The sequence below is a fragment of the Macaca thibetana genome, chromosome 2, assembly GCF_024542745.1.
Source record: "Macaca thibetana thibetana isolate TM-01 chromosome 2, ASM2454274v1, whole genome shotgun sequence".
Lineage (NCBI taxonomy): Eukaryota > Metazoa > Chordata > Mammalia > Primates > Cercopithecidae > Macaca > Macaca thibetana.
The window spans coordinates 15,063,025-15,075,528 of record NC_065579.1 but is presented as its reverse complement, the minus strand read 5'-3'; the positions used below and the strand labels follow the sequence as shown (position 1 = coordinate 15,075,528).

Sequence of the window (12,504 nt, the reverse complement as noted above, 5' to 3'; positions counted from 1 at the left end):
ATCCACCCGCCTCAGCCTCCCAAAGTGCTAGGATTACAGGTGTGAGCCACCGCACCTAGCCAGAAGCTGTTTTTCTTTTTTTTTTAATTTAATTTTATTATTATTATAATTTAAGTTCTAGGGTACATGTGCACAACGGCCTGAAGCTTTTATAAATCTTCTCAAGACATCTGTAACAACTTACCTGGGTCGGAAGAGCGGAGAAGAATAGCCTCTTTCTCTAGCAGCCAAGCAGGTAATCCTCCCTAGGTCAGGAAAAATAAGCCATTATAATGTCCATTCTGTGAAGGGAGCTCAGAGGAGACAGAAATTACTATTAGCAGTTATGGAAAATAATAAAAGCTTCAAGGGACAAGAGGTATTTGAGCTGGGCTTTTTGGTTTATAACTTGCAGGGAAATTAGACATTGGAATGTAGCACAATTAAGATCACTCTGCATGAATGCAATGTTTTGAGGACCAAAGCCTTTTCCATAAAGATTGTTCAATTTAGTTTCACAGCTACCTGCGAGGTAGACAGAGAAGACACCATTAACTGCTTCTTACAGACGAGCAAGCTGAGTTATATGAGTGACCACCAAGAGGAGAGCCCATGCCCTGACCCCGGCCTGCTTCTCTCTGCCTGGGTACCTTGCCAAGGTAAAAGACACCTGTGTTGGGTACAGTCCCAGGCCCCATGCTCTCTGGAATGCAGGTCTGCCTTAATGCCCTTTGCCCCAGGGCTGCTGCCTGCCAACTCACACACCAGGCAGAACCCAGTCTAGCCACACTCACCATTTCCCACTCCGCACAGATGTAGGGTCCGGGCCTCAGGATAACCAGCAGTCCCAGCTCGTGAGCCAGCCGAAGAAAATATTCCACATCATGGTCCTCAGAAAACTGGTACTGTCCTGGCCAGGGCTCATGAAAGTTCCAGGGCACATACCTGCCAAGATACACACAGCCCCTTCCTGGATACTTGGCAGAGTCAAGAAGAAGGAAGAGTGGGGAAGGGGCCTCATTATGACTATTGCTAACACAAGGATAAGAGGGAGAAGGTGCTTTGGAAGAAAAATGATCCAAGGCTGGCACGTGGCTCAGGCCTCTAATCCCAGCACTTTGGGAAGCCACGGTGGGCAGAGCCCAGGAGTTTGACACTAGCCTGGGCAACGTGGTGAAACCCTATCTCTACAAAAAAAATTAGCCAGGGTGCATGCCTATGGTCCCAGTTATCCTGGAGGCTTGAGGTGGAGGTTTGCTTAAGCTCGGGAGGTTGAAGCTGCAGTGAGCAGTGATTGTGCCACTGCACTCCAGACTAGATGACAGAGACCCTGTGTCAAAACAAATAAAGAAAAGAAAAGAAAAATTATCCAGAATTTGGATATAAGGCAAAACAGTGACTGCATTTCCTTTCCATGTTATAATGGAGGACTGTCCAATGGGCCCACTGAGGCTTCTTTCATTCTCCAAGGGAAATATTTTGTTTGACTTACTATTTACTATTGATTAAGGGAAGAACTTTGAAGTTACAGATTAATTTGTAGATTATTGCCTGGGAGAGAAACAAATGATGATTGTCGTACAGAGAAGACAACTCCAAAGGTAACTCTTTCATTCATTGCCCTTTATGATATTAACCAGTTTTATCTCTAAAGATAACTTTATTTGAACATGCCTTTCTTGACTGGCTGTAAACCTCCCTTCCTCAAATTCTCCTTTGAATTGGCTTTACCATATAGCTAGTTTCCTCGGTAACAAGTTAAATAAATTTTTCAAAACTTTTATTTTAGGTTCAGGGGTACATGTGCAGGTTTGTTATACAGGTAAATTGCATGTCATGGGGGTTTGGTGTACAGATTATTTAGTCACCCAGGTAATATGCCTAGTACACGATAGGGGTATTCACCCTCCTCCCACCCTCCACCCTCAAGGCCCCGTTGTCTGTTGTTCCCTTCTTTGTGTCCATATGTATGTACTCGAAGTTTAGCTACCACTTATAAGTGAGAACATGCAGTATTTGGTTTTCCATCCCTGTGTTTGCTCAGGATAATAGCCTCTAGCTGCATCCAGGTTGCTGCAAAGGACATCATCTCATTCTTTTTTGTGATTTTGTAGTATTCCATGGTATATATGTACCACATTTTCTTTATCCAGTTAAATACATTTCTGATATATGTCCGTTATATATTTGTTTGTAAGTCATGTTTTTAGCTTTTTATAATTATATTTTGCATAAATAATTGAATTGAGGTGCTCTGTGGAAGGGGAAAGAGCTCAAAAATCCAGATCTCCTACATAAATGTCTAAACTGTTTGTAGAACCATAAACCACAGGACACACAGACTTTCCCATTTGGCAGCCTCTTGGGAGGGGCCTTGTTATGAATTTTTACAGCAGCTCCCCAAGCTAATCAAACTTGGTGGGGACACTTCTTAAAAGCAACAACAACAACAGAAAATTCCAGAATTATATCAGCACTAATTCCTATTACATAACAATTATAGCTGGGCACAGTAGCTCACTTCTGTAATCCCCGCACTCTGGGAGGCCAAAGCAGTAGGATCACTTGAGGCCCGGAGATGAAGACCACCATGGGAAACATAGTGTAACTTCATCTCTAAAAACAAAACAAAACAAAAAAATTAGCTGGTGTGGTAGCAGTGCCTGTAATCCCAACTACTCAGGAGGCTGAGGTGGGAGGATCACCTGAGCCCACTTTAAGGTTTCAGTGAACTATGACTGAGCCACTGCATTCCAGCCAGGTGACAGAGCAAGACCCCAGCTCTAGAAAACTGTTTTGATAAATAAAAATAAAAATTATATATGCCCATGTAAGGCTTAGGAAAAATAAAAATATTTTGCTGAAAAGTAGTAAGAGACACATTTATTTTTTGAAGAAATAATTTTTAGTAAGTGTAGGAAAAACTCCAATCCCCAGATCCTCTGACAAAAGATTTTGTCAGGAATCATGTGGCAGGAGGTAAAATGACAAAACCTTCTATCAGCTCCTCTGTCTACCCACAGACAGACAGATACAAAGTTAAATATGAAGCCATCCATTACCATCACAAAGCTCTCTTTGAAGACCCTGGTTTGTGTCATTTTGTGTGTGTGTGATCCCATGATTTCAGGGTTCCCTGGAACAGTCTTGGTCTTCCAGAACTCAGTGTCAGAATTACAAACAGGTGAACTTGGGTTCACTCTGCCAGTGGCCTTAGAACCAGAATAATGAGTGGGTTCTCCCTCACTATCTATCTTCGGAATCTGCCTCTGGGTTTTCTCACTCTTTATCTTTGAAAAGTTATCAGCAATCCACATCAGCACTGCAAAAGCCAGAGCGGCCAGCCACACCAACTTTCTTCCCTGTTAGTTACTTTGCAATAGCAGAAGAGATGCGGAGAGGTAACTGTTGGGATAATTCTATACCCTGAAGTTATACAATTACCCCAGCAGAACCACAAAGCCAAACTGGGTTTCAGAAATCTACCTAAGCACAAGGCTTATTCTGTTATTGGGGCTCAGAAAACAATACCCCAAAGTATGGCACCTTGGCATGCTGAGTCCTTTGAACTAAAGGAGATTGGAAGGCCTTAGGAGCACATCTTCTTTCTCTGACCTTCTCCTGCTCTTCTGTCTCCCACCCCTTCTTCTCCCCTGAAGCAAGTCAAACCAGAATTCCTCCCAGTGTGGGTCATAGAAATTAGAAGCCCTCTCTCCCAAAGCAAGCCATGAAACCTAGAAAAGTCGCCTCTCCCTTCTCCCTTCTAGATCCTCATTGCAGAGGGGTCCTGCTCCATACCCAGAAGGAAGGAATGCCACCCAGAAAGGCCAAGAAGTATCCGTTGAGGCAGGCCTTGTGGGGTTTCCCGCTTCAGTCTACTACCACTAGGTCATAGAACCTAAGTGTAAAAAGTTTTCCTTGGGTCTTCTTTTCTGAAGACTCTCATGTCAGATAAAACTTACAGATCTGTGATGCTTTTCTCCTGTTAGCCTATCTTTGTGTATGACTACAGCCATACCTGCGCTACAGCTGCCTGCATGCCTTCCCTTCCCTTCCAATACTAGCCAAAGATATGGCCTTAGGCAAATTTCAGCTTCACCAGCTATAAACAGGAACAATAATACCTATCTCAAGGGAATGGAATCATTCGTATAAAGTACCCTGGATCTGGTAAGGGCTCAATCATTGTTACTTCTGTTTGCTTCCCCCATCCTTTGCCTTTTTAAGCTATTTATTTAATGACTTCTGATGATTAAAATTGAAGACTGGAAGAAGTAGTTGATGATTTGAAAAAGGGCCAGTCCGGTTCATGACAAGCCCCTCCCAGCACACCACACTGGACTATTTCCCATTTCTGAGCAACCAAATAGCCACCCTGAGAAACACAGTTGTATCCTCTCTCCAGAGTGGGTGTTCTGGCCTAGGTGACAGCCATGTGCCCTCCTACTTACGTCTGGATGGTGTTCAGCCCAGCCATCTTCATCTTCAGCAGCCGGTCCTTCCAGTAGAAGCGGGGGACGCGGGAGTAGTGAATGCTTCCTGAGATGTAGCGAAACGGCTGGCCATCCTTGAGGAAGCGGTCCTGGCTATAGGCAATTTCAAACACCCTCCGGGTGGCATTCTACAGAGCAAGGATGGGGTCACATGAGAACTTTCACCTTCTGCATTTCAGAAGCCGATCCTTTGACAGTGGCAAGTGACTCTCTGCCTATTTAATTTATGTAATGTGCTGATGGACTTAATGCTTGTTTTCTGAGCTATCATACAAACCATTGCTAAGCCAGGTCCACCAGAGGTACTCAGGTAAGAGAAATTATCAAAGAGGATCCACAGGCAGGATTCCATAAGGCTCAGCTTCTAGAGGCCAGCACTGAGCTGACAATCAGTGGCTGAGATGATATTCCACTGCGCTGTTCATGGGGCTGGAGAACACACACACACACACGCCCTTGTTGCTGTGACCTGCCTGAGCACTGGATGCACCTCAACTGTAATGTCACTGGGATAACCAAGATCCATTAAGAAAATTCTAAGTGTAAAATACAGGACAAAAAGCAATGGGTTAAAACTCCAGAGCCCCGACGCCCCATCCTAGGTATTGCGTGAATCCCAGAGTGACCTGGGTAAGTCCGTCTCTAACCCTACCTATCTTCATCTATAACTATCCAGGGTATTGGATTAAAAGAACTTTAAGGCAATATTTTTCGAATTGTGGGGGGTGACCTGATTTGTGAATAACAAACTCATTTTTGGTGGCAATAAGCACCTTTTAAAAATGAAAGAATTGTCCAGGCATGATGGCTCATGCCTGTAATCCCAGAACTTTGGGAGGCTGAGGCAGGTGGATCACCTGAGGTCAGGAGTTCAAGACCAGCCTGGCCAACATGGTGAAACCCCATCTCCACCAAAAATGCAAAAATTAGCCAGGCATAGTGGTGCACGTCTGTAATCCCAGCTACTTGGGAGGCTGAGACACGAGAATCACTTGAACCCAGGAAGCAGAGGATGCAGTGAGCTGGGATCATGCCAGTGCACTTCAGCCTGGGCGACAGAGCGAGACTCTGTCTCAAAAAAATAATAATAAGATAAATAAAAATAAAAATCAAAGAATAGCAGGCGCAGTTGCTTATGCCTGTAATCCTAGCACTTTGGGAGGCCAAGTCTGGAGGATCGCTTGAGCTAAGGAGTTCGAGACCAGCCTAGGCAACTCAGCAAGGCCTCATCTCTACAAAAAAAAAAAAAAAAAAAATCAGGCATGGTGGCACACACCTATGGTCCCAGCTACTTGGGAGGCTGAGGTGGAAGGACTGCTTGAGCCCAGAAGGTTGAGACTGCAGTGAACCATGTTCATGCCACTGCACTGCAGCCCAGGTGACAGAGCAAGACACTTGTCTCAAAAAAAAAAAAAAAAAGGGCAAGAAAGAAAATAGAGGCCAGGTGTGGTGGCTCATGCCTGTAATCCCAGCACTTTGGGAGGCTGAGGCGGGTGGATCATGAGGTCAAGGGATCAAGACCATCCTGGCCAACATAGTGAAACCCCATCTCTACCAAAAATAAAAAAATTAGCTGGGCATGGTGGCACACGCCTATAGTCCCAGCTATTCGGGAGGTTGGGGCAGGAGAATCGCCTGAACCGGGGAGGTGGAGGTTGCAGTGAGCCAAGATCATGCCATTGCACTCCAGCCTGGCAACAGAGTGAGACTCCGTCTCAAAAAAAAAAAAAAAGAAAAAAAAAAAAGAAAGAACAGTGTATTACACATAGGAAAGTATTACTTTATAAAACTTTTGTTATATATACGTATGTGGAGTTGCACATGTATGCACGTATATTTGGTTGCAATGTAAGATTTATTTCTATCAAGCAAAATTTTAAGAAACACTGTTTTTGGGTCACTTCAGGAGCTAAAATGCTAGGATTTTGAAAGGCATGACCTCAACGGGTGGTAGGGGTTGGGGTTTGACTTTAAGCCGAGTGGAACACTGCCCTCTGGTGGATAAGGCAGCAACAGGCCACAGGTGCCAATAGAACCAGGGTTTTAAGAAGCCATCAACTAGTGCTCTCCATTATGGGTCAGATTCCTTGTGCATCTTTAGGCTTTTGAAGGTCACAATACTAGCTTTAGTCACAGTAGCATCCTAGTCCATGGTGGCTTTGGGGGTTACCCTTGAAGCTGTATTTGGAAGCAGCTGTGGCAGCATGAGTCCTACATCACACATGCCTGAAATCTAACCGGGGAGCTGAAGTTAAACAACTCAGAGAAGAATTCATAGGGGCAAATGGAGAGCTTTATTGTATGTGAATTACATCTCAATAAAGCTAAATAAACACAAATAACTAATTTAGGAATCATTTTTAAAAGGGCAAGTGTCAATTTAACATCACTTTATTCTTCTAGTAAATAAGGCTTTAATTTCTGTTCAAAGGAAAAGTCTCCTAAACTCACAAAAATATAAAAATTATTTCTTACACCAGGTGCCTCAATGGATGCTCTTGGAAACATTCTCATAGTATATACACGGCTAAGTGTCAAATAAGGGTTCCCCACAAGTTTCCTAAGTTCAAAGGTGGCCCATGAGGTGGGAACATTCATCAGACAGGTAGAAAGGAGGTCAAGCAACTTCTGGTAGAATTGGGAAAAGGGTAGAGCTGTTTGAAATCCACCTAAGTGAAGGAGTTCAGAGGAGCAGAAGATAAGGCTGGAAAAAAAGATGGTGGGAGAAAATGGAATCTGGCCTTTGTCCCGTACATGGTGAGACACCATCTCTACCCTCCAATGACCTCAAAGTGCAGTCTAAATATCTCCTCACCATTCACTGACAAATATAATATTACCAAGCACCTATTACATGCTGAGTAATCACAGACAAGAACCACACAGATATGGCCACAACCCATATGAAGCTTCCATCTAGCCTGGAAGAAACCCAACGGTTAACACAGTGAGGTCGAGGCGGGGTGGAGGGGAGGGGCAAGGGCAAGTTTCTCAAAGGAAGAAACATCCCAAACTGTGTTTCTCAATCTTGGCTGCATGGCAAAATCACCTGTGCAAGGTTTTAAAAATAGCAAAGTTCTTTGGGAGGCCGAGGCGGGCAGATCACGAGGTCAGGAGATCGAGACCATCCTGGCTAACATGGTGAAACCCCGTCTCTACTAAAAATACAAAAAAAAAATTTAGCCGGGCATGGTGGAGGGTGCCTGCAGTCCCAGCTACACGGGAGACTGAGGCAGGAGAATGGCGTGAACCCGGGAGGCAGAGCTTGCAGTGAGCCAAGATCACGCCACTGCACTCCGGCCTGGGCAATAGTGTGAGACTGTCTCAAAAAAAAAAAAAAAAAAAAAGCAAAGTTGACCTCAACCCCAGACATTCAGGTTTTAATCGGTCTTGGGAGGAACCCAGACACTGGAATTTCTTAAAGCTGCCTAGATGATGCAACATGCAGGCAAAATTGAGAACCACTGGCCTGAGCCAAGGCCTAGGATGAAGTGAAGTTAGCCACGGGGGAAGGTGACACAGATGGAGAAAACATTGTGTGCGAGGCCTGGGAGAGGGAGGGCAGGACTACAGGCCAGGAGCCACACAGCCTAGATACAGATAAAAGATGGCAGCTGCTGAGGCGGAAGAGGAGGCCAGGGCCAGATCCAATGAGCCCTGAAGTCCAGATTCAAGGGCCCGGACTTTATGCTGACAGCCATGGAGAGCCACCGAAATGAAAGAAAGACAGGACCAGATACGTGTTTCCAAATGTTTGGCTTTTTCCTGAATGGGCAAAAAAGGCAGAAGAGATGTGGCTGTGGCCCATGGTGGTGACAATGAGGTGGGCAGGAAGCGGAAGGAGGAAATTACAGGACGGTGGCCAGTTAGATGTCAGGCACAGGCGCAAACCTGAAGAGGCTCCTACTGTTCTTGGGGAGAAATTTGAGTATCAAAATGAGAGAGAGAGAGAGCATGTGAAAGACTTAAGAGATATATCAATAAAAAAAAAATATGACTACGTGTATATTAACACCGATCAGTTCATCGTAATATACAAGGAGAAAAAATTCATTGGTCACCTTTGGAGACTGCTAGAGTACCAACTCATTACTCTGTGATAAATACAGAGAAAGAGCCAACCAGTTTACTTCCCGTTCACATAAAAGCAGTATTTCAGGGTTACCAAAACATTGACAATGGAAAATTCTCCACTGGATCCCAGTTAATTAAATATAGAAGGGCCTGGACACAATGGCTCATGCCTGTAATCCCAGCAATTTGGGAGGCCGAGGCAGGAGAATTGCTAGAGCCCAGGAGTTCAAGACCAGCCTGGGGAACATGGCAAGACCCTGTCTCTATTAAAAAAAAAAAAAAAAAAAGCTAACAAAATTAGTGTCTCCTTCATCCACCGCTGCCGCCTCCTTCTTCTTCCACTCCTGGTGCTGCTTATGTACTCATTCGGTGCAGACTTGGTACCTCTTTTGTGAAGCGGCAGCTGAGACTCCGGCGCCTGCCATGGCAGACAAAAAGCCCAAGGAAAGAATCAAGACTGAGAACAATGATCATATTAATTTGAAGGTGGCGGGTTCTGTGGTGCAGTTTAGGATTAAGAGGCATACATCACTTAGTAAACTAATGAAAAGCCTATTGTGAATGATAGGGATGGTCAATGAGACAGATCAGATTCCAATTTGACAGGCAACCAATGAAAGAGACAGACCGCCTCAGTTGGAAATGGAGGATGAAGATACAACTGATGTGTTCTACCAGCAGACAGGGGGTGTCTACTAAAAAGGGAACCTCCCACTTCACTCCAGAACTCTGTTCTTTACAGACCAAGATTACACTCTCAATTAGAAAACTGCAATTTGGTTCTACCACATCCTGACTACTACAGTATAGTTTTCTCTATTCTTTCATTTCCCCCTTCCCCATTCCTTTATTGTACATAAAGTAACTGGTATATGTGCACAAGTGTATATATACATATTTTTTTACTAAACAGCCAATGGTACATTTTGACTGATATCAAGTGGAGATGGGATGGGGAAAAATACCGATTCTGTTAAAATACTCCCTTTTCTTCATTAGTGGCATGCTCATTCCGCTCTTATCTTTATATTTCAGTAAGTTATTTGGCTGTTTTAACAAAAAAAAAATATATAAAAATTTTGCATACCTTGTTCAATTGTAGAATGTTAATGTTTTTCATTTATCATTGTAAAACCAAGAACAATTTTATAACTTCATTGTACATAGCTGTTACATGTAGGACAGTTTGTCTTTAAGTAGGGATAAATTAGTCTAAAAAAAAAGGAATCCTAGATAGTTTTTTCTTCAAGTCAAGAAGCTTGTTGTTTAAATTTCTTGTTTAAAATAAATAAACAAACAAACAATTAGCCAGGTGTGGCGGCAGGCACCGGTAGTCTTAGCTACTCAGGAGGCTGAGGCGGGAAGATTGCTCGAGCCTAGGAAGTCAAGGTGATGGTGAGACTTAATGGTGCCACTGCACTTCAGCCAGGTGACAGAGAGGGACCCTGTCTCAAAATAATAATAAATGCAGAAGGAATAAAAGCATCTGAAAAACACCTCTTTCCCAACACTTAATGAAATGGATTTAAGCTATAATCATCAATAGATGCTAAAACCATTAGAAACACTGATGGAAATTGTGTGAAGGACTGGGCATATTTTTTTGTGCTCCATCTGCTCAATTTCAGCCTCAATAAAAGTGGAATAGCCAGACATTATGTCTGTCATGTTATGATTTAACACGAAGTACAGTCTCACCTAGAAAGCGGTCCTCATTATTGAATCAAAATCACAATTGAACCCAAATCTAACAATACCGTAAGGAAGCAATAAGCCAAATCCAAAATGTGGGACATTTTAAAAGTCCAATGATTCAGTTGTTCCAACAAATCAATGGTATCAAAAGAAAGAAAGGGAGTATTTTAGAAATGAAAGAACTTCAGAGGAATCATCGCCTAATGATTGCATTAGATCATTATATGTGATATGGTATGTGTAATAAGGTATGATATGATATTTGTAATATGACATGATACGATATTCATTAGGTCAGCGTGAACCTGGTTTGGATCCTAATTCTTTTATTTTTAGTACTTTTTATTTCTTATTATAATTTTTTAAGATTTTTTGGATACAGGGTCTTGCTCCGTCACCCAGGCTGGAATGCAATGGCTCAATCACATCACGTTGCAGTCTTGAACTCCTGGGTTCAAGTTATTCTCCTGCCTCAGCAAACTATGGCATATGTATATGATGGACTACTACTCAGCAATAAAAAAGAACAACTACTGGTATTTATAATAATGTACATAAATCTCAAAAATGTTGAGAGAAAGAAGCCTTACACAATTGGGTTCATACTGCATGAACCTATTTATATGAAGTCCTGGGAAAGGCAAATCTAATCCATGGTGGGAGAAAAAAATCAGAATAGTTAACTCTGGGAGAGTGGAGGCAGGTATTGCCTGGGAAGGGACATGAGGGAACTTTCTGGGGTAATGGTAATGTTCTACAGCTAGATAAGGGTTTTGGATTATGCAGGTGTAGGCATTTGTTGAAACTTATCAAATGGTACATTTAAGATATGTGCATTTCATTGTATGTAAATTTTATCTTGGGGAAAAATGGGGCTATTAACAAACACTGACTGCTAGTTAATGATATGCCTGCTGAAGTATTTATTTTAACAAGAGGAGGGCACTGATATCTGCAACTTATTTTGAAATGCATCCAAAAAATAAGATGAATTGATAGATGGAGGGATGGACTGACAGTAATATGTTAACGGTATAATGTTTCAACTCTCTCTGAATATTTTTCCTAGCAAAATGTTGACACAAATAAAAATGCAGACTGATAAAATGAATTATGGTTTATACTGTATGTGTATTGTACATGTATGTTTGTATATATACAAATACACATACATGATCAAACGTATGCAGCTCTGGAGAGTATGCAGCCCTTGCCAGTGTGAAATGGTCTCTGATGGATATATGGTGAAGGCAGAGGAGGAGAGTTTTTTGTTTTTGAGACAGGGTCTTTCTTGCTCAGTTGCTCTGGCTGGATTGCAGCAGCATGATCATAGCTCACTGCAGCCTTGACCTCCTGGGCTCAAGTGATCCTCCCACCTCAGTCCCCAAGTAGATGGGACCACAGGGGCGTGCCACCATGCTCAGCTAATAATTTTCAAATTTTCTGTAGAGACAGGATCTCACTATGTTGCCCAGGCTGGTCTCCAACTGCTAGCCTCAAGCAATCCTCCCACCTCATGATCCCAAAGTTGTGGGATTGCAGGCATGAGCCACCGTGCCCAGCCTGAAAGGTGTTTTTTTGGTTTTTTTGGGTTTTTTTTTTTTTTGAGATGGAGTTTCACTCTTGGGGCCCAGGCTGGAGTGCAATGGCGCAGTCTCGGCTCACTGCAACCTCCGCCTCCCCGGTTCAAGCGATCCTCCTGTCCCAGCCTCCCACCCCCACGCCTGGCTAATTTTTGTACTTTTAGTAGAGACAGGGTTTCACCACGTTGGCCAGGCTGGTCTCGGGCTCCTGACCTCAGGAGATCTGCCCGCCTCAGCCTCCCAAAGTGCTGGGACTACAGACATGAGCCACCACGCCTGGCCTTGAAAAGGGTTTTAAAAACATGCCTACATCAGCTGTAGCTCTGTGAATGGTCTTGTGCCAGCTCAGTATGCTTTGTGCTGATTGTCTCAACTCACACTCAGATCTCAAGTCTTTTTGCCTTCCTGCCCCAACACTGGGGGAATGGGTTCAGCCCAGAAGTCCAGGGGTACTGGGTAGTCCATGCCCCTGGGGGCAACCTTCAGCCAATGAGGGATAAAGAGGGTGGAGAACTGCATTCTCTTGTCTTTTAGGCAAATCATTCTGGAGACACTTTGTGCACTTTTCAGGAAGTCTCAGAAGAATCATGTCCCGGTTCCCAGAGTGATAACCCCGATATGCATTCTGACCCAGGCTGTCCCTTCTTTCCACCTATCCCTCGCTCCTATGCTCTGGGATC

At 43.5% G+C, this 12,504-nt stretch overlaps 1 protein-coding gene and 1 pseudogene across 1 annotated transcript in view; one reads left to right on the top strand and one right to left on the bottom strand.

Annotated features, from left to right (window-relative positions):
* The window catches only part of GLB1 (galactosidase beta 1), a 110,175-nt gene that overhangs the window by 80,607 nt on the left and 17,064 nt on the right, over nt 1-12,504 (bottom strand). The window contains exons 2-4 of the mRNA XM_050779389.1: nt 4,431-4,600; nt 774-924; nt 185-245 (exon numbers count right to left, since the gene is read on the bottom strand). Coding sequence (XP_050635346.1) covers nt 185-245; nt 774-924; nt 4,431-4,600 — 382 coding nt within the window. The remainder of the gene's footprint in view (nt 1-184; nt 246-773; nt 925-4,430; nt 4,601-12,504) is intronic.
* Nucleotides 8,970-9,245, top strand: LOC126948072 (small ubiquitin-related modifier 2-like; annotated as a pseudogene).